Below are 22,381 nucleotides of genomic sequence, written 5' to 3'. Positions count from 1 at the left end.
CCTCCCTCGCTGCTCTGACCGTAGGAGCCAGAGACCTTCCAGCAAGGCTGGTGAGTGCGGCCAGGGAAGGGGGCAGGGTGTGATGGAGTGAGTGTCTGGGAGGTGTATGGGGGGTGCTGGGCTGTGAGGGTGTGGAGGGCCCTGGGCAGTGAGGAAGGTTTGTGTGTTTTGGGGTGCTGGGCAGTGGGGGAGATGTTTGTGTGTCAGGGCACTGGGCAGTGGGGGTCTGTGTGGGACATTGTTTAGTTGTGGTGGTGGGGCTGTGGGGAAGGGCACTGAGAGGGAGGGAGGAGAAACCTATGCTCCTGGCCCCGTGGCTTCTGCTGGGGGCTGGAGCTGGGGCCATGAGTCCTTGAGTCCTTGACCCATGGCTTGTGGTGCGGGCTGCAGCGGGGACCATATACCCCCCTTGCAGCTTCCTAGGGCTGTGCGCCACCTCTCATGGCTCCGGTCGGGGCTGTGCACCTGTGGCTTCCCTTCTTTCCCCCTCCTCCCTGCTTGCCCAATGTGTCCTGATATTTCACTCTTGCGATCTGGTCACCCTAAATGTACATGGCAGGGGAGCATTGCTGGCACATGATTGGCATATATCAGATTAGTAGATGTGCAGCTGAATGAGCCCCTGACGGTGTGGTTGGGTCCTAGGATGGTGTCGCTAGAGTAGATATGGGGACAGAGAAAGCAACAGGGTTTGTTACAGGGATTGGTTCCTTGGTTAGTGTTTCTGTGGTGTGGTAGTTGCTGGTGTGTATTTGCTTCAGGTTGGGGGGCTGTCTGTAAGCGAGGATTGGCCTGCCTCCCAAGTCCTGTGAGAGTGGGGGATCGTTTTCCAGGATAGGTTGTAGATGGTTGATGATGTGCTGGAGAGGTTTAGCTGGGGGCTGTACATGATGGCCAGTGGTATTCTGTTGTTTTCCTTGTTGGGCCTGTCCTGTAGTAGACTTGTGGGTACCCGTTTCGCTCTGTTAATTTGTTCCCTCACTTCCCCAGGTGGATATTGTAGTTTTAAGAATGCTTGATAGAGATCTTGTAGGTGTTTGTCTCTGTCTGAGGGATTATGGCAAATGTGGCTGTATCTTAGGGCTTGGCTGTAGACAATGGATCTTGTGACTTTTTTTTTTGTCCTGGATGGAAGCTGGAGGCATGTAAGTAAATATAGCGGTCAGTAGATTTCCAGTATAGGGTGGTGTTTATGTGACCATCACTTATTTGCACTGTAGTGTCCAGGAAGTGGATCTCTTGTGTGGACTTGTCAAGGCTGAGGTTGATGGTGGGGTGGAAATTGTTGAAATCAGGTGGAATTCTTCAAGGGCCTCCTTGTCGTGGGTCCATATGATGAAGATGTCATCAATGTAGCCAAGTAGAGGAGGGACTTCAAAGAGAAACTGCAGAGCCACAATTCATTTGCAAACTTAACACCATCAATTTGGGTTTGAATAGGGACTGGGAGTGGCTGGCTCACTACAAAAGCAATTTTCCCTCTCTTGGGATTGACACCTCCTCATCAGTTATTGGGAGTGGACCATATCCACCCTGACTGAATTGATCTTGTCAGCACTGGTTCTCCATTTGTAAGGTAACTCCCTTCTCTTCATGTGCTAATATATATTTATGCCTGTATCTGTAATTTTCACTCCATGCATCTGAAGAGGGTGTTTTTTTTACCCACGAAAGCTTATGCCCAAATAAATTTATTAGTCTTTAAGGTGCCACTGGACTCTTCGTTGTTTTTATTTTTTCTCCATTTTTGAGGTTGTAAAAGGGTGAAGTACAAACATTAGTACAATTCTTGGCAATTTCAAATGAATTACAAGTAAAACTTAATATCCTAGGAGTACTCATTGAAAACCTATTAAAGTCATTCTACTTAGATATATTTTTTTATTAAAAAAAATGTTGAGGGGAAACTCAACATGAGAGAGACAGACGGACAATTTTCTGTATTGCTTGTAGCAAATGGCCAATGCTATTTTGGTGGGTCCTGTGCTTTTTCTTGGTGTGGTGGGTCAGTATGCCGTCCCTGCCCCTATTCTTAGGAAGGGACCCAGGTTCAACCCCTACTCTGGTCCCAGTCCCCTCGGCTTCACAGTTTTCTTACCCTCTTTCCCCTGGGCAGGGTTTCTCTCTGTCCTCTGTGCTGTGGGAGTCCCTCTGCCCTGCTTGGGCATGGTCTCCTTTCCCTTGGTACTCTAATCCTCTGGTCAACACCAGAACACCTCCAAACTACAGTCTGCACTCCTTCCCTCCTCCTGTCTGACTGAAGCGGGGGTTTTTATTAGGTCTTGGGCTGGGCCTTAATTGGCTCCACGTACTCTAATTAACCTGTAGTAACCTCTCCTTAGTCTATAGGAAATAAGGCTCTGACCATTCTGGGGCTTAAATATCTCCCATCTCCTCACTCTCCCTACAACAACACACCTGAAAACACCTGAGGAACAAAGGCTGAACTGTGAGAAGTGATGGTGCAGGCTAAGATCTTTAGCCTGTGTAAGAAAACCTGGGAAAGCCAAGGCAACTTGTGCCTTAAGAATCTGTCAGCCTGTTTATCACTCAGGGATGCTAGATCCCAGTAAGGACTCAGGCTTACTGAAGAGGAAATTTTTGCATTGAGAGAAATTGGAACAGCAAGGAGGAAGAGACCCTGGACAGGAGAACAGGAACTCAGATGGGGACCAGGATCTCAGGAAACTTCGGTGACAGGTCATGGCGCAGTTTATCAGTGGTAAACGGCAGAAACCAACAAACACTCTCATCAGGGACTAACATGGCCACCTACTAACTGAAAAAAATCACTCTCCTATTGCCCTCTGGCCCTGCTGTATTACATGCTGTTCCCGGTATCCGTCAGAGCCTACGTCAGTGGCATCCCCAATTTATTTTCATTTTGTAACCTCACATGGTCTCTTAGCTGCAAGCTTACCTCTGCCTACAAATATCATCAAAATAAGCAGTTCATTGCATTTAGTCTGTTTGTAAGAGTTTCTAAATACACATACAGACGTACACCCTTGGATTTGCTGTAGCATATCTGTATTTGTGGAAAATATCTTTACTGTTATTAGTCTAATGGGATAATCGTAGAACCATATTGTTTTACTTTCTGTTTTGATTTTCATTCCCCCATGCGCTTCCTGTATTATTTAGATTATATTGTTCTTATTGTAGAAAACTAAAACTGCTTTGGATAAATTCAACATTCAGAATTACTTCTAGAAAATTCAGTTAGTAGATCACGGACCCATGGAGTGTTGTAACATCTGCCTTGTTTATTCCTTAGTTACTGTAGGTTACATATTTCATTGTGCCAGTTCTGGCTTGTTTGTTATACATGGAGATCACTTCCTAAATGTCAATAAAATAAAATAAAAAAAACCCATTACAACTGGAATGAACAACTCAGTATTTTCCTCTTTTGTTTTGGCATGGAAGAAAACTTACAAAGCAGCATGCAATAAAATACCAGCCAAGAGTCGCAAACTGTGGGCTATAATTACATATTTTTTCTTGCTGATCAGTAGGAATTTTGTATGTACACTATTACACTTTACGGTTTGACTACAACATCAAAATTACTACAGTGCTCTCTGAAAGAAAATGGTACAATTTAATCTTGTTTACTACCAGAAAATATTAAACTAAATAATAGATAAAATTATTGCACAGAATAACAGTTCTCCAGTTTTTTCCCCTGTCCCTTAATAGTATTAAGGACAAACATGATGTTATTTGACAGAATTACCAGACCTACTGAACTGGTAAGTAAAGTCATCTGACTGGGATGACTTACGTCTCACTCTCAAACTATTAGACTGCAATTTTAAATTCTGATGAGTGTGTTTTTTCCGTCTTAGGAACCACATATGTAATAAAAGCAGGGTCATAGCTAGCACAGGTTTGTAATACCTTTATTAATTATAGTCTTGACTTTCTTTTAAGTTAACAAAATGTGCCAAAGACTTTTTATATAAACCGTATTTACATTTCCCTTGTAGGGCGCGTCTTCTGATGAAAGCTGGGATACTGAGCACCGTTTTGCCAAATTCCCCATATACATTTTCTGCTTTTGAATGTTCATTTTTTCATCTACATGTAGCAAGAATTGCGTTTGTCATTTAATATTCTTAACTCAATTTTCTTTTCTTTCCTTTTTTGGTCAAGATTGATCATGATACAGCAAAACAATACTTAGGCCTTATGATAAAAGATTTCCTTGATGTTGCTGCCACTTCCTTGCTGCTCCCCCTGCCGCACACACAGTGAAAAGCCTGCCACTTTTTCTTATTTGTCAAGGATAATATTGAGATCAACTTACATTTCCCTCTTTATGAATAGATATGCATTAGAAGTTCCCAGGTTAGTGTCATATTTTTTCTAGTTTCCCCTTAAAGGAAACATCACTGCCAGAGGCAATATATCAAGAACTTAGTGCAGGAAATGGGGCATGAGAATTCCTTCGTCCCATTTTATTCTTTACCTCTGATTTAGTTTCTTATATAATAGGGGTCTGGTGATATTTCTGTAATGTTCTGAGATTCTGTGATGAAAGTGAAATTATTATTAGTGATTTCTCTAAACAATAAATTTCCTTTTCCTCTCTCTGTGCAAATTGTATTTAGTTTTCGGAGAGTCATTTTTTGTGTGCTGTTTGAAAATACAATGGCTACAAGACTATTGGTGGACAATGATTCTATCTAAACCTTGGTCTTTTAAACTGTTCTTTGCATTTCATTTGTCTTGGTGTCATGGCCCACAGGTCTTGAACCTAGGCCTGCATGATTCATGAGAGCAGCCATGCTGTAACCTTCCACCTGGCTTACCGGGGACCCATAAATCTGAGCCCCACTGTGAGTCTCCACCCCTGAGGTCTAATTAGCAGAGTTCCAGATTGTCCCTCCTTAAGCCAGCAGTGTGAACAGAATTGTCTAAACAGGGCTCCACCCTGTTCTGGTCTGCATCTGATTTATGGTTCCTGACCTTCAGTTTGGCTCCTGCCTCTGACCCTCTAGTATCCTGACCTGGCTTCACTCTTGACTCCTGTCTCATGGCTGCAGACTCTGGCTCCAACTCCTAGCTCAGCTGCCCATAGCCCAGCCTTGACACTTGGCTGGGTTTCACAAATACTTATGTCGTACTAATTTGTGATGACTTCTCAGTGTAGGGACAAAATTACTGAGATTTTTACTCATAATTGAGTCACGTGTTTGTAAAAACATCTTGTATGTAAGAACCTTGTTTAGTCATAATTTCATAGTAAAATCTTATTAATCTTTCTTCTCCAAATGTTCATTACCTTATGTACATTGTAATATGTGCAATCAGGTTCATCTTCTTGCTAGTCAATCTTTATCTGATGAATAGCATCAGTGTGTCTAGCTCAACAGCACACTGAACTCAGGAGTTCTTTCTACAAGTACAAACTGAGAAGCAGTCTTAGCCAAGTTATTCTTTTTTCAGTGGTTCATAGGAAATACAAGTGAAAACAGTCCAAGAAATAAACAAACCAACCACCACTTTAAAATACCTCTCAATATCCCTGTAGTCTGTTTAACCTTAGTGAAAGCAAGAGCATCTCTTGATGGTGGAGCTTAATCTCTCTTTTTATAATCCTATGGCTCTCAGCATCAGGTGTTCTTACAGTCCCTTCAAATGCCTTATGTGCCATGGTGGCTAACTAAGCTAACCCGTTTCTCCAACATACAGCCTAAATAAGAAATCCAATGAGAGACAAAGCTGGCCAAGTGATGCATGCACTCAAGACTTTCCACACTTGATGATCATTACAACTCTCATCTAGGAAGGAAGCCGCTCACCCTGAAAAAGATCCAGTTGGTACAAAGCACAAAAGCATCTGCTTAGTAACATATGTCACCATGAACACATCATTCCACTGCTTTCTTTAGTGGCTCCCCACTGAATTCAGAGTCCAGTTCAAGTTGCTTTCCTTGGGATGGAGATGCATCCCTGTAATTAAAATCCCCATTCTTTAGTGACTTGCTATGTAGAGGCATTATACTTAATCATCTATACTGAAGATTTATGGCCTCAAACCTGCAAAGACTTGTGTGTGAGTAGTTGTAATTTACATCATGCAATCAACCATGTCTCTGTGAAGATAGTGAATCTCTTTCCCTTTGACTTCAGTGGGGAAAGAGTTGATTTTTGACACTGTATTTAGGTGTCAATATGCATTTCCAATTATCCTGGAATGAAATTGTCACAGCCTGTCAGACTGTAGGGAGAAAACACCAGTTGTTGAGGCTCCATTTTGCAGAATCGCTGTACAATTATTTCTCAATCTATTCTTTGTGAATCCTCGAACTGTGACTGACAACCATTAGCCAATCACAGTGAATAAATCTGTATAATCACTGTGATTACTGCTTAATAACTGTACTATGAACACGCAAATTTCTACTCTGGCTACTATAATCCATTTTCCATGATTGGCCCATGCACTCAAAATTTTCAAAATGTTTTGCTAGTAACAGAGATGGCCACTACAATCTCTCACCCCTTCACCTGAAGTAGTAAAACTTCAAAGGCTACAGGAAAGAGAGGGGAAAAATACCAAAATGTAAATGAAAATGGTGCTATCAAACAGTGAGTAGGGAAAGTATTTAAAACAAAATGAAACAAAACACCCACCCCACCTTTTGTTTCCTGCTGACATTCTCGTTACTCCTTGCAGGTGAGCAATTCTCCTGTCAAACTAACTGCAATATATTTGTGTTCACACTGGTGGTGTGGTCAGAAGACCTGGCTGACAGTGCGGGGACAGAGATGTGTATGCTTCTATACGTCTGAAAGATGTTCATATTCTGCATTTGTGCAGCATCAGAACCTAGGGGAAGACCTGTCTGCCTGCCCCCTCTCCTCAGTTCATTCTTTTAACACTGCCCGTCTGGGGGGTTTGCAATTTTTTCATCTTTTGTTTAGAATTTAAATATTTAATTTAACATGTCTGTAGATGAAGTTAATGGTGGTTCTTGTTAACATGGAAATATATGATAGGTTAATGAGCTGCAAAGACCATTTAATTCATTCATCCTACCATATGATTAATGCCTCAGTAAAGAGGAAGTGTCCTCTATTACTTATTTAAATATTAGGGATGTGACAGCAAATGAGGTTTTGTTTGAATGTTACATTTTTGCCAATAGATAGATAGGGTCTGGAATTTGTACATGAAGATAAATAGACGTGCTCCTTCTGAGAGTGCTCCTCTGAAACGCTTTCCAAAGGAAAGGCACTATTGAAATAGAATGTACTACTGAATCTAAATTGTACTATCTAAATTGAATGGGGATGGAGGGATACTCGTGGTAGAATGAAGAATGCAGCATTTCCACCGTAATGTGCAAATCCCAGACACCCTCTGCCTAAATAACAATTTACTTTAAAACAAAACTACATTTACTGCCACAGATTTTTAAATGCATGCTGAAAGTTATCTAATGGTTTTCCTCATTAAAATCGGTAGGACAGATATTCTATCCATCACAGTTCATTAAACTCCCTGCCTTTTTACAGGAACATTAGGTACTTACGTATGATTCATTCCAAAGTTAAATTTTGGCATGGTGGGGCAAGAGGGAATCCATTGTCTTTGATTCCAGGTTACATGTTGTGATATGTTTCCTTTAGTGCTGTTAGTTTTTCAAAACAGGAGTCTTTTTACAATGCTGAGAATTCTGACAGGAATCAGTCTCCAGAAAAACATAAACAGCATTGCAACAGTGAAACAAAGTTGAGACTTTTGGTCCTCATGTCTTGTTTTTCTTGTTGTGATGGATGCAATATTTTTAAGGTCTTGACTGCCCCATATTCTCATTTGTAAGAGAAAATGAAATGTCAGGTGTCTGGACAGTTAAAGGAAGAATGTGGTTCCTGCACACATGTCTTAATGTCAGGTTCTTGGATGGGGAAGAACATTGAAAGATTCAACTGGACTGTTTCCTAGTTGTTTTTTACTGCCAAAAGTGTGACATTCATATCAGTTTACAAGACCCATGTTTCACTGAGCCCTTATGGTGTTTGAATGGGCTGATGAAAGTGTGAATTCAGTTGACATTATAACTCTGTCTACATATTGGATGTGCAGCATTGGGACTGAAAAACAATGCACCCTAAGGGGCAGATGAAACAAATGCTTTTTGTGTGGAACGCTTTGCTTTTCAGTCAAAGAAGTTAGCATATTGATCTCTAGCACTGCAGGACAGTTCATCCATTTTTGCATGTATTCTAAATTTCCCCATATCCTTGATATGGCAGAACATTTTCCTAATATAACAAAAACTCATCAGTCAAAATGTGAAAGGAGAGGGATCTATTTTCCTTAGTGTGCACATAGTAATGTTAATTACCAACATGCACTAAGGGTAGAATAGCCCTCTGAGGCTAGGGCTACACTGCAGAGCTTACAGCAGTGCAGTTGTGCAGATGCGCTAAGCCAATGAGAGAGAGCTCTCCCATCAACTTAATTACTCCAGCCCCCGCAACTGGCGGTAGCTGTGTCAGTGGGAGAAGCTCTCCTGCCAACATAGTGCTGTCCACACCGGTGCTTAGGTCGGTGTAACTTCTTCACGCCTCTGAGTGACATAACTTATACTAATGTGAGCTGTAGTGTATATATAGCCTCTGTTAACAAATTCACCAGTAATGCTCTGAGTGTACTTTACCTGTGTTTTCTTCCTGATTTACATTACCACCATTTGGTAACGTTGGACCAGTTAGCAGCTTTTATGCATGGACATCGGCTATAGCTTTGTTGACCTAAAAGTTCCTACTATTGTATTTTGTACTCTTCTTAAGAAGTTCCAGTTGTTATCTGAGGAAAGGAGATGATCACTGAGGAAAGGAGATGATCACTTGATGATAGATAATGGCATCTCCAGAATAATGGATAGAAGGATAAATCATTCTGGGACACCAGTCTCCCACATTATTAAATGTGTATGTATAAAAGTGAACACACTTGCTATTGTTATCAGTAGGCTTGTTTGTTGTAATTCATATTATAGTAATTTATTGTGTCTGTTCTGAAGCATGAACCATCAGATAGAGAAGGGAATGGGTAGTCAGGAGACCCTGGGTTCTAATCCCAGCTCCAGTTAAGCTTTCTGTGTGACCTTGGGCAAGTCACATTTTCAAACACAGGCACTTAAAATCCACAATGGGGCACCTAAAAATTGGCCTGAGTTTCAGAGGTGCTAACTACTCACTGCTCTTGTTGGCTTGACTCCACTGAACCAGCACCTCTTAATAATAATTATTAATAATAATAATAATTATAATAAAAAGAGCATGGATTTAGGTACACCAACACTGGAAAATCCTTCTGTCTTCCATTCAGCGAAGTACCTTGCTGAATTGGGGTAACTGTACCTCAGTTTCTCAGTCTGTAAAATGAAGATATTACTTCACAGAATAGTTGAAAGGTTTAAGTAGTTCATGTCTGTACAGCTTTTTGAGATCCCTGGATGGTAAATACTATGTAAGTACAAAATGTTTAGTAGTAACTATGTTGGAGGCCCATCAAATGGATGCAGTGATTAAAAATCTTCAATTCATTAAAGTGCTTAATGGTGTTTTTATTATCCTCTAGTCACATCTTGGCTGGCATCTTTGCTCTGACACCACTTATCTTTTAGGGATTCCACCATCACTCCACATAGCAGCAAGTGGTAGGGCACTTGTTTCTCCTTGACATCTATCTCAGTCAAGCTCTCCCAGTTTTACCCCAAACTTATTTTTCCCTTCCCCTCATGCACTCCCCCTGTATCTGCTTTCCTGGCTGTTATGTTAGAGGATAATGTTATTGTCGTATTTTTATGAGTGAAAATATGTTTAATGTGTTGGGCCCTTCTGTTGAAATCAGTGGAAGTTTTGCCATTGACTGAACTGCAAACTGGGTTGGGCTCATTCTGAACTATTGTATAATGTCCCAAGCAGCTTAGACTAAAAAGAGAAATAAAATTAATAATATAATTAATATACTATCACAATATTTTCTTATTTCTAATACTATAGAGACTTTATATTAACTGTAATTTACAAAAATAAAACCCATATTAACCATACCATTTAACTTTAAATAATTCTTTGTCCAATTTAATAAACTTGCCCACTAGGTGAGTTATACCTTTAGCAAGATACAATTAATCTTAAGGTACAGTGGACTCCACTTAAGGTGGCCTAAGATATGGTATGTTTACGCAATCTAGTAGCTTGCCCAAGCAAAAGTCACCTTCTTGAACCAAGTCCACTTCCTGCACTTATTCTTCAGCTATATAGAAAGTTGTTGTTTCTGGGCTTTTCCCCCATGTGGGTTGTATCCTCTTTCTCTGCCTGTCATCTCCCTGTGCTGTCTGTGTTCCCTAAATTGCTGACTTGTCCTGCTTGGTGTGCTCTGATGAGTCTTGTTTTCTTCATTCATTAATTATTGCTCCTGCTTCTGACTTGACTCAGTGAAATCCCTTACAGCACTGGCAAACAGCTCTCTTTGGTGCCCAGTTGTCACTATCCAGGCACAGCAAAGTGACAGTGGCATTGTGTTAACATCTCATATGAAGGTTCTTTTAATATAAGATTATGGGCACAGTTCTCATCTCATTTACCACCCGTGTAACATCGTGGAGTTCAGTGGAGTTGTGTGAAGGAGGAAAATTGCATCCTATATGTTAAAATCTAACCTGTTTTGGACAGTCTCAGTTTTAATTGTGGTTTTGGTCCTTTCATTTTTATCTCTTTTTTTCATCTTCTGAATCATTCTGGGCTGGTCAATGGAAATTAAAATAACCAGTGTTAGGAAATAACAATGTCTGTGTAATAGTCAGCTTCTGTTGTTCACTCTGATGCTGATGAACTTCCCAGACATGCTTTGCAGTTTGTTTAACGGATCATTTCTTTTTCAGTTTCCATATGGCCCCTTTCCTGTAAGGAGTTCTGTAGTGAACACTAGTTCTGATTGCACTACAAGTATGTTATAAACTTGCCAATACAACTCCCTACTGCCCCTCCTTCTGACTACATCTGATATGATCATTAAAGCAACCATTTATATTAATTTATATTCAGTCCTGACATTCATGGGGGGAAAACAGTAGGGCATGACAGACACAACACCTGCAAGTAACTTTTCTAATTACATCTTGTGAACTTCCTGATGAAGACACAAGTAAATCTGGGAAAGAAACTGAAAAGCAGGAGTTGGGGGGGGGGGTGGAAAGCTTTTAAAAATATATTATATATCATATCACTGATTATGTTGTTTATACAGTGAGTTCCAGCTCATCCACACTCAATATACAAGGTCAGAAAAGAAGTTTGAGTCCTTCCCCTGAGTTCTGTATTGTTTTGCTGTTGTGTTTGATTACCTTACCATTTTTTATTACCATCTGCATTGCGAAGCTCGATCTGCTGAGGGTTTTTTTTTTTTAAACAGCATCCCATGGCACCTTTAATTCTGCATTTTCTGTGGTTTTGCTTCATTTGCAGCTTTGAGATTTTCTGTAAATACATTTATCCTACATTCTACATCAGTAACTTGTCTAGTGTTTGCTGTATAATTTAACCACTTACTTCCAAAGAGCAGATAAAGTTTTAGCATACAGTTACTGTAAAAAGAATTTATGAGTGAAGTGTTAACTTCGTAATGTTCTTTACTGTGTACTATAAAAGGACACTGATGACAGCATTTTATAGGTGTTCTTTAAACATAATTGTTTTTAATAGACTTTCAGAAGCCTGAAAACAAAGTTCCATTACAAAATGATTTTGCCTTTATGGCTTCTCTTAAGCAGTGATTTTCAATCAATAATAAAATAAACAATTTACTTCCTTGTTGTGCACTCCATACCATTGATCATGTTAGCACTGAGAAGAGGTTTTTCTTAGTTAACTACTTCTCCAGGAATGTTAAGAAAAAAAAATATGGTCTCTTGTGGATCCTAAATTATAGAGGTTGTGATGGGATTGCTAATATTTTTAAATGACAAATAGATACTTTTTCAAAAATACTTGTTTTTATTGTGCTTTTTATGTTCAAAGTTTTGTATAGACATTAACTATTTAAAGTATAGAGTCAAATCTGAGTTCATGACATGAAAATGAGTTCATGGGTAGAGAGGAAGGAGACATTTTAGGTCATATCAACAATCATGCTGATAACCAAAACTTCTCCTACAAACTACTTATTCCAACTCAGAGATGGGACAGTCCTGTGAAGTCTGCCTGGAAATACAGATTGGGTGGACTGAAACATTTTAGTAATTTTTTGACAACTTTGGCAAATTATTTCTTTTGAAACAAGCAAACAAAAAACAAAGTGTAAGTAGATGTCTTTGTACCAGAAAGCACGTCCAACATGCAGCTTACATTTCTGAGAGGTTCCACCCTTTTGACTCTTGTATGATTTCTTGTTGCACACAGCTGATGATTTGATCTGTAGGACTTTCTTCATCCATATGATAATTTGGAGATTATGGGTCGGGATTATAATACCTCGCTCTTATTTAGCACTTTTCATCCATAGATTGCCAAGTGCTTTACAAAGGCAGTCAGTATCATTATGTGCACTGTTTCCTTAAATCTGTTGCAGGAAGCCAACTGGAGGTGCCTAAGGAAAGTTCTATGCAGAAGCTCGCCAGTGAAGCACAGAAAGAGACAGAATACCTTTAGGAGTAACACTGTTCTCCTTATTCTAATGAAGCTTTTGTTCAGTGTTAGAAGCAAGTGACTCTTTGTGATTATTTATCTTTGTACATGATACAAATTAGATCAGATTTAATCCTAATTATCTGTATTTTTACAATTAGTTGTATACAAGGATTCTAGGAGAGAAACAGTGGTGAATGGTTAATATTTTCCAAACGAGTGAAACAAATCTGTTCCAGGAATGCAGATCAGCTATAGATCAAACTGATCATACAGCTGAAGTGTCTTAAACCAATATGTGGAAGAGTCTTCATCTTTTTATAAAAAAGTAATATGGCAGTATGCCAATAATATCATGTAAATTTCTTCCTCCATTACTATACAATAACAGTATATCTTTGGCCACCTTTTTTTCCCCTCCTGACTTGTCACCATTATTTATAAATTTTTGTTAAGTTATGCTAACAATACTTACTTCACTCTAGCTTACATTGCCAGTCAGCACACTCCTGGAGAAAATGAAATATCTCATATAAATCTTCGCTGCATGCCCTGTACATGATTTTTGAATTAAAATAGCTAAGACGTGTTTTAACAGCAGCTGAAGTATCACATTCAAATTTACCGAGCCACTCCTGTCTTTGCCAGATATTTTATATTATGCAGTGTGTTCTCATTTTGGCAGTACGCTTCATTGCATATATTTTTGCAATGAGAATTATCACACATTATTTTTAAGCTTACAGAATATTATCTTACTAAAGATATACCGACGTCTAATTGTAAATGATGATTTGCATTATTCACATTTTCTACTGAGCATGATGATTTTTAATGCAGCAGTAGTAACTGTTCAAATAATTCTTTATGGTGTTATATGTAAAAAGGAAGCTCACCTAGAAATTATATAAAATTTGCAGATTCCATTTATCCCAATGATGGTTATCCAGAGAGAGAGCAAGTGTAAGTGAGAATGATTTTGTAATCTAGTGGTGAGGGCACCCTGCTGGGAGGTTGGAGACCCTGGAGTCCAATCCCCCTGTTTCAACCACTTTTCTATTATTTATCCACAGTGAAACAGCTTCAGTAGGAGTGAATGAGGGATCCCATATCAGTATATGCCATAGGTCAATGGTTAGAACACTCTCCTGACAGGTATCTCACCCCTGTTCACATCTGTGCGTTCCCTCTGGCAGAGAGGGGGGAATTGAACCAAGGTGTCTCACACCCCAGACAAGAGCTCTAACCACTGGGCTAAAAGTGATAAGGTGGGCATACACTCCACTTCCTCCTCCAACTGGATTCTGAATGGGACTAAATCTGATAGGTGACCTCTGAGCATGCCTAACTGGATCAGGTCCTGCTCATGCCTTAGGCAGGCAAATGCTTATCTTCCCTGGTTCGTGACTCACTGTTGGTTTTAGGTGAGAGAGATGCAGCAGTGTGCACACCCAGAGGCTGAAACATAGGCACCTAGGGAACTTTTACTTTAGAAACGTAGGTGCCAAGTGAATTTAGGGGCCTTTGTGAATCAGGGCATAATACTGGAAAGGATTAATAATTCAGAATAGTATTTTATCTTGATAGTTGATGACGCTTTAATGTTGTAAAAAAATTTTTTTTTTTTTACAAAAAATGTTTGAGGTCACAAGGTGTATTGGTTCTACTTATCCTTGGATTGGGAAAGTCCCTCAATTAAATAGAGTTAATATGAATGCTGGAAACATCTGAAGAGTTTTCCCACTCCCCACAGGTTAGAAACTTAAATTTTTATATTAGCATCTCAGTCAACTGAATGGAGGTTTTAAATGCATTTCAAATGCCATTTTTAGGATATCTAGGGAGTAGGGAGCCTTGTATTATATGCGACTATAATTGGTAATGAACTCACTGCACATTAAGCAGTGGGGGGCTGTTGTCTGGCTTGTTGGAAAATGTGTGCACCCCTTTAAGGGCTAGAGAGCCAGGGAGTGACTTTCTGCTGCAGTTGGGGCTAGCGTCGCCAAGCTGACCTGGGCACATCTCCCCCAGGTGATCGGAAAAGAGGAGGGACTGTACAGGTCCATACTGGTTCAGGAAAAGCCAATCCCTCTTTTATCTGGACTATGTGAAGTAGCACCCACCCTCTCACCCACAGAATTGTTGAAATGCCAGGTTTTGTCCCCACAGCGGGTTTGGAAGGGGCTTAGCTGGGACGAATGTAAAACAGGAGTTAGGCTATGATGTTACAGCTCATTTTGTAAATGTGGGGTGGATATCCAGTGCAGGTACTCTGTAAGGGAGGTACCTACAATGGATTGGTAAAGGATTTAAAGGAAATACTCTTTAAAGGAGCATAAAAAGGCTCCTGTGACTAGTACGGCAGAGAGCCAATACCCCATCCTTTATAGCCCCCCCCCATTAATCTTCATTCGAGTAGGGGGGCTGGTGAGGTCCCAGCAGTGGTTTGGCTGGGGACCTGGATGGGTAAGGGGAAGGGATGATAGAAGCCCCCCTCAGATGATTACAGAATTACCTGTACACTGTACACTTTTATCTGCCGGTTACTCCCAGACATTTAAGAATAAAGTTTCAACCTAATTAAACTACATCCAGTGTCTCCTGTCCTTTTTCCAAGATAGCTGGACAATGGATCAGTAATTACCCAGTATTATGATAAGTAGCACACAACTTGCTTATGGCTGGAGGCATTTTTGACACACATTTTATAGATATTGTTTTGAATGAGACAAGTGTGGAACATTTCAATGGAAATGTTACAAAACAGAATTCTTGAATTCTCTCTCATTGATTAGGATAAAACTCTTCAGAATGACGTGTTGGAAATTTTATTGCGTATGTTCAGGATGGATTAAAAGGAATCATGTATACAGTTTTATCGGGGCTGTCTGAATAGTAACACAGGCATAAAGCACGTCAAAGAGAGCAATCAAAATTCTAAAATGCAGTAAGGGCTCAGTCTTGCAAGGATATTAACTGCCCTCAACTTGATCTAACTTCATTAGGGTTGTGGGCATTCAGCACCTTATGGAGATGTTCAACAGCGTGAGAAGCAAGTCCACACTCTTCACAAACAATCTGAATACAGAATGTATCCTAGCAGTGTGCTGGAGAAAGAAATCTTCCATTCAGGGTTTCAAGAGTTCCCCAAGCTCTTGTATCCTGGCTTCAAGGGGTTGAAGAATGGTCAGTGGCTCTGGATATGTCAGTGGCTCTGCACAGTGACATATCCAGCCAGTCTAGCCCTGCCATGCCACCATATGACACCATGCGGGAAGCTCCAAGAACTGCACAGAGACTAGAATGTATTCATCTCCTGTGCAAGCTCTTGAAATTCTGTCCCTCTCTTGCTCTTCATCATTGCATAGAACAGTGCCACCAAACCTGCTATCCCTGAGACCCTTAAACTTTTAACTGGTTAAATATGAATGAAACAACTGTATAGTACATATGTAATACATTTTTACTTTGTGTGTGTCTAAATATGTGTACACCTATATTTTGGCTTATTCTACTTTTATTTATTTATTTTTTGTGTTAACATCACATCTGAACCTATATGGGAAACATTTCACCAGCAATGGTGGCTCTGCAGTTTTCTTTTGATGGGAGTTTGACACTGCTGCTGAGTTAATGTCACATGGTAACTACTTCTTTGATTCAATTAACGTTTCCCTTATTTTGTACTGTCCTTTCCTGTACTCCATTCGCTAATTACAATGTGATTTCTTTGATTGCTTGTTGAGATGGCAAAAATGCTGTGCCTGTATTTTTACTATTCTGCTACTGCTGAGATTCTTATTGCTGACTCTTGGGGGCAGTGAGATCTATGAACCGTACTAGTTTTCTTGCATACTTAGCTGCAATTGCAATCTTCTGTAATTATGATTTAATTAACTTTTGAGTATTGCACAAATGTAAAAATGTGTCAAAACAAGATAACTATTGTAATTTTCAAATCGATGAACATTACTTCTTGGGATTTTATGTTATGCAGGTACTGAGTAGTCCAGTGAGATTGAATAGTCTATCTCAGGGATCAGCAACCTTTGGCACACGACCCATCAGGGAAATCTGCTGGCGGGCCGAGACAGTTTGTTTATCTGTAGCGTCCGCAGGTTCGGCCGATTGCGGCTCCCACTGGCCACGGTTCGCCGTTCCACGCCAAAGGGGGCTGCGGGAAGCAACGGCCAGCACATCCCACAGCCTGCACCGCTTCCCGCAGCCCCCTTGGCCTGGAACGGTGAACCGCAGCCAGTGGGAGCTGCGATCAGCCAAACCTGTAGACGTTGCAGGTAAACCAACTGTCCCGGCCTGCCAGCGGATTTCCCTGATGAGGTGCGTGCCAAAGGTTGCCGATCCCTGGACTATATAATATGAGAGAAATCAGATGTGTGCAGTAGAGGGGAGTATGATGGTCTGTTGGGTGATCAACTTTTTGTTTTGTAACTTGTGGCCTGGAGCTTTGGCTAGATGTTCCTGTTACTCTTTTTATAAATAGCAGTAATAACATTTTGAAATATGCTTTGCTTTTTCTACTGCATTTTCTTTCTCACTCAATGGCTGGCTGGCTGACTAAGTGTTATTCGCCAAGAATATTTTATTGTACAAAATATTATTGTACACCTGTATACATGTGTAATAAATATACATATGCATATACTCATGGGTATGCATGCATACACACACTATACACATTAAATCTGCAGTAAATATCTGTTTGTATTCACATACCCATATAAATATAACATATTAGTTAACATTTAATCCATTTGTTTTGTTTTTGTAGTGGATGGCTGTATACACAGAGCTGCTGGGCCCTGCCTAGTTGCTGAATGTCGCAATTTGTGTGGCTGTGAGACTGGACAAGCTAAAATTACTTGTGGATATGACCTGCCTGCCAAATGTAAGTCAACGTCTTCACACAGTATATTTTTTAAAATCAGACAAACTTTTCACATGCTTTCTCCCACCCCAGAAGTATAATTGAAAATTAGCAGTAGATTTCATTCAGCATGTTTGTGAGCATCTCTTCCTCTCCCATCCTTGCAACAATTTAGATGTTTAAAAATAATTATTTCAGCTGTACTACGTAGTGGAAATAAGTGTGTTCTTCAAACACAATGCATGCTTTATCTTACATTTTTTACAAGGGGTAGTGTACTGTTTTATATATATAATAGGTAATCTAAGGATCTGAAATAACATAGACTAGGAACAAAGTGTACATTATCATATTTAAGTTCCATGGAGACAGTTTTTGGAAATGATGCAGATTTCATATTCGTCACGCAGATTTCTTGATTGTGAATACATTGAGAGCTGAGGAGATCAAAGTGATGTATTGTGTTTTCAGCTGCTGTGTAGAGGCTGATTGGCAATTACTGTGAAGGCATCTGTCACACTTTAGCTTTCAGTGGAATGCAGTGTTCAATGCTGGAATGTTTTTGCAGTTTGAATGTGGGATTGTTAAAATGCCTGTTCTATTTAAATAGTAAGAAGGTTATTTGATTGACCTCGTTGCATAGAGGTTGAGCCAAACTTGGAAAAATAAACATCAGGGTATTAATGGTGTGTTATGATAAGAGTCAGTATTATTTAAGATCCTATAAAATGTAAAAATGCAGAAAATATTATCGATCTGTGATCTTACAGAGATGTGTATTATTAAGAGATGTGCTTATATGTGAATTTCAAGAAAGCACCATGAGGATCTTCTCATGACACCTCAGGTTCTCAGTACGCACACGGTCCAGTGCAAGGAACGTGCTTTATCGAAACATATTCAGATCTTCTCTTTGATTTTGCTATAGGCTGTTTTCCTGTAAAATCTAATTAACATTGCAGTTATTAAGACTTGACATAGGGTTTCCATGGTCCTGCTGGGGTACGTTAGACAAAAATGAAAATTTTGTTCCTTGTTGTTTTGTGATAGTCTCTGCTAAAATGGAATTACCTAATTAAAACAAAAAACAAAACAAAAACGCAAAACAACGCACATGCCAACTTAGTAATTATTTAAGTGACGGAGATAACAACTATAAAATAGAAACCTTTGTTAAGGTTTACAGACAGATTTTGCCACCTGTAATTCATGAATTATGTAAGGTGTGAATTCCACTGTGGGGAAAGTGCTGAGTAATACCCATAGGGGCATAATTGTGTGGGGTTGTATTTGGACAAAAATACTGGGAAGGTTTGTATAAAAAGAGAGTCAGTTACAGATGTTACCTGTCCAGAAGCCATCAGTTAACACTTCAAAATGGTCAACTTAAGTTAATTGTTCCAGAATTAAAAGCAGTGGCAAGACTATATGTTTTAGGTCAACTTTTCTTTATATAATGCCACTATAAAGCCCTTAACCTCTTTCCAACCCTTTCTCTGTCCCATCCCCATTGAAGTAAGATGATTTTTTATAACATTACTACCAGCGCTCATGCTGAGGTTTCGCTAAATGCTACCCACACCTCTCAACAGGTAGGGGAACTTGATGATAGGGCTGGCCGTGAAAGGGACAGCCCTAGCAACAAGGGAGGGAGACACTTGCTGAGGGACACCAGGTAGCTCCGCAACCCCTAGAAATCTCTGGAACCCACGGGCCAGCATTCCCCAGCTCGCAGGATTTAACTTAGGGCAGGGGCCATGTGGAGCCTCTTTCAACTCTGTTCCAGCAGCCCACCTTACTCACCTGAACCATGAGTCAGGAAGGAATTTTTTCTCCCATGGGCCAACTGGCAGAGGACGGGGAAGTTCTTTGCCTTCCTCACAGCACCTGCAAGCCACAGTGGCTTAAATAGGAATGTGCTTAGTACCTAGTTGAGGTACTTGGTTGAGCTGTTAATTCATCACAGCTTGGGGCTGGGAATGGGTAAAGTTTGGGAGGAGTTTTACATTTCCTTAATTGGTTTGCTCATGTTTAATTTTGATATTTATTATTTTCTCATTAAAATACATGGGAGGGATGAGACATAAAACTTACTCAGCACTGGATGCATAATTCCTTTCATATATTTTAATGAGAACAATTCAATATGAAAGTCCAAGAAACAAACACTACTGAAAAGGAAAGGGCTTTGTTTGTTTGAGGAGAAATGCATGACCGTTCCTTGTCAATTTTACAACAATTGATGGATTTTAATTCAAACCTGGTAGTTTTTGTGGAAGGAAGTCCTGCTTGAGACGTATAGTTTTTCATTTTAGGAGTGGTTAAAAATCACATACTTACTATAACACCTGTAGCAATGTAGACAGAAAAGTAAGTGTTCCACTTAATAACCTATTGTTGCAATAGCAAACTGTCTAGAAATTGAAATGTCACAAAATGAGAGTTCTGCAACTGTATTTTTTTCCTTGCTCAAATAGCAACATGTCATGTGGAAAATGTGCACCCAGTGACAAACGGACAGATCAGCAAGAAAACAAGGGTATACAACATATGTGCAGAAGGGTAAAATTAGATTTTCTTGGGCTCTCTTAGATTTTCATTAAAATGTGTTTTGACCAAGTGTCATTTACCCTTGTTCTTCGAGAAGCTATTTGTTAAAGGTTAATTTGTTACTTATCAATTGTAAAACATCCATTTGAGAATTGTTAACTGTTCAAGACTGTTTTTTCATGGAGACAGAAGCCAGAGAGCCACTGCATATTAAGTCAATTTATGTCAGCTTTTAAACAACAGTATGACAATTTGATGTTGGAAACTATTTCCTATCTATCTTTTGTGTCAGGAACTATACCAAACAGGAGTCCTAAAGTCAGTCATCCAGTTACACAGTGATGATATTATCTTTATGCATCAGCAATTTGTTTGGAAGATATTACTATATGGATTATAACTTGCCTTGGCAGTATTACCATGGCTTTTGGTGTTTTTTAAATACTAACTATATTAAGTTATTAATAATTCACATGTTTTTAATGATTTCTTTGTCGCTTTGCTCCCTTAAGTACTTGGCTGAGTGATAGTCCTAAATACATTTTTGCAATGTTCAGTACCATATTTTTAAACCTGGATGTTGCTATTATTCTTTGGTTCAACAGCACCCCAGACTGTTCTAGACATGTTACCTGCCCCAGGGATCTCACAGTCTAATACCCTGTTACAGGGTGCTCTTCGATGCCTACTTCTGGTTCAGCACCCCTTTTTTCCTCTTCCACTGTTGCTGCTCTCCTCCCGCTCACAGAGTCGCAGGATGGCTGCTTCGGGACTCGGCCCTCTAGTCAGGTCACACTTTGATTTCCCCTTCCGGGGGAGTCTCTCAAAATCCTTCTGCGCTGGCAGTGTCAGGCCGTTCTCACACCCACTTTCCTGCTTAAGTCACACCTGCAGTGATTCAGGCAAATCTTCCTGTTCACTGCCCTTAGCAGTACCACTCGGCAATGGATGGTAGAGGAACCAAGGCCTGCCCTCTATGCTGGATTCCAGGCCAGGGCCCAACGGTGAGCAGTTAAGGTCTATGGCTATATCCTCCTTACTGCTCTTGCCCCTTTACTAGTTCCTGTTGTGCTTTTCCAAGCTTTTCATTCTCCATCCCTCTCTCTAAGGCCTACTAGGTAACCCTTTCCTCCTAGGTTTCTAGCCCTTTCCTCCTAGGTTCCTATCTCCCCTTCCTTTTCCCTTATCTCAGGGAGAGAGACTACAAGTTTCCTCTAGGATGTCTGCAACTGTTGCCAACCTCCTGGCTCTACAAAAGTGTTGCCTGTTCCTTCACAGGTGAGCATCTTTCCTAAATAGTGTCCTTCATACAGCCTAAATCTCCCATTTGCAGCTTAATTGGCTGATTGAGCCCACCTGGCCTAATTCAGCTCTTTCAGAGCCAGCGTGAGGAGTACAGCCAATCACAGCCCTGATCCTGAAAAGACAGACATCTTTAACTGAGAGTAGTCCCGTTGAAGTCAACAGTGCTCTGTAGGGGCACAGCATTCTGCCTGTGTACCGCATGGTGTGGGATTGGGCCTAAAGTGAAAAGTCAATGTTTTAGAAGATTTAGCATTCAGAACATTATGATGAATATTGCTTTGCTAAAGAGGGAACTTTGAAAAAATCATGTCCTGGAGATAATTTGACATTTGAAAGAGAGCATGCATTGTTATCAGATTTGTAGCTGGTAAATAGAAGGGTGTGATAAACTATACAGAAAATAATGAAAACTTTTGAAATCTACTTCAGTATCTATTGTATTATTACTTCATGTTTTTCCAAGTTTGTTTATCTCCAATAAGACAGTGACTGCTAACTCTTTCTTCACATAATGAGAAGTGAAAAATAACATTTCCGGATGAGAGATACCAAGATTTGTAGTTCAGACTGGAGTCTTCTTTTTTGTATGGTCAGAATATTGCAACTACTAGAGTGTTTGAGAACATCAGGGTCAGAGAGCACCATATGAAATACATAACATGCAGGTAAAATATTGCATCCAAGTGATTTCACATGAAGTAATGGAAAGTTTCCTCCTCAAGTAGTAGTAATGTTGAACAAATTAAGGTGAACATACTTGTATTCTGGAGACGTTGGTTAAGAACACATTACAGAAAGCCACACAGCATAGCAGAACAGCCTAAATTAAGGTAGGGCTGAAATCATTTTCTACTTACCAGGCTAATTTAACAGTCACTATACTTAGGCCATGTCTGGATCGGCGGGTAGTGATTGATCTATCGGGGATCCATTTATCGCGTCTAGTGTACACACAATAAATCGATCCCCAATCACTCTGCCGTCGAC

General features: G+C 40.0%; 1 protein-coding gene across 3 annotated transcripts in view; it reads left to right on the top strand.

The window, feature by feature from the left end:
- The window catches only part of MACROD2 (mono-ADP ribosylhydrolase 2), a 1,326,034-nt gene that overhangs the window by 430,278 nt on the left and 873,375 nt on the right, over nucleotides 1-22,381 (top strand). For all 3 annotated transcript variants that reach the window (XM_084624011.1, XM_084624010.1, XM_084624009.1), the window contains exon 5: nucleotides 17,444-17,560. In XM_084624011.1, the coding sequence (XP_084480137.1) occupies nucleotides 17,444-17,560 (117 nt within the window). The remainder of the gene's footprint in view (nucleotides 1-17,443; nucleotides 17,561-22,381) is intronic.

The sequence above is a fragment of the Lepidochelys olivacea genome (assembly GCF_965140295.1).
Source record: "Lepidochelys olivacea isolate rLepOli2 genome assembly, chromosome: 3".
Taxonomy (NCBI): domain Eukaryota; kingdom Metazoa; phylum Chordata; order Testudines; family Cheloniidae; genus Lepidochelys; species Lepidochelys olivacea.
This window is presented reverse-complemented; position numbering and strand designations above follow the sequence as displayed.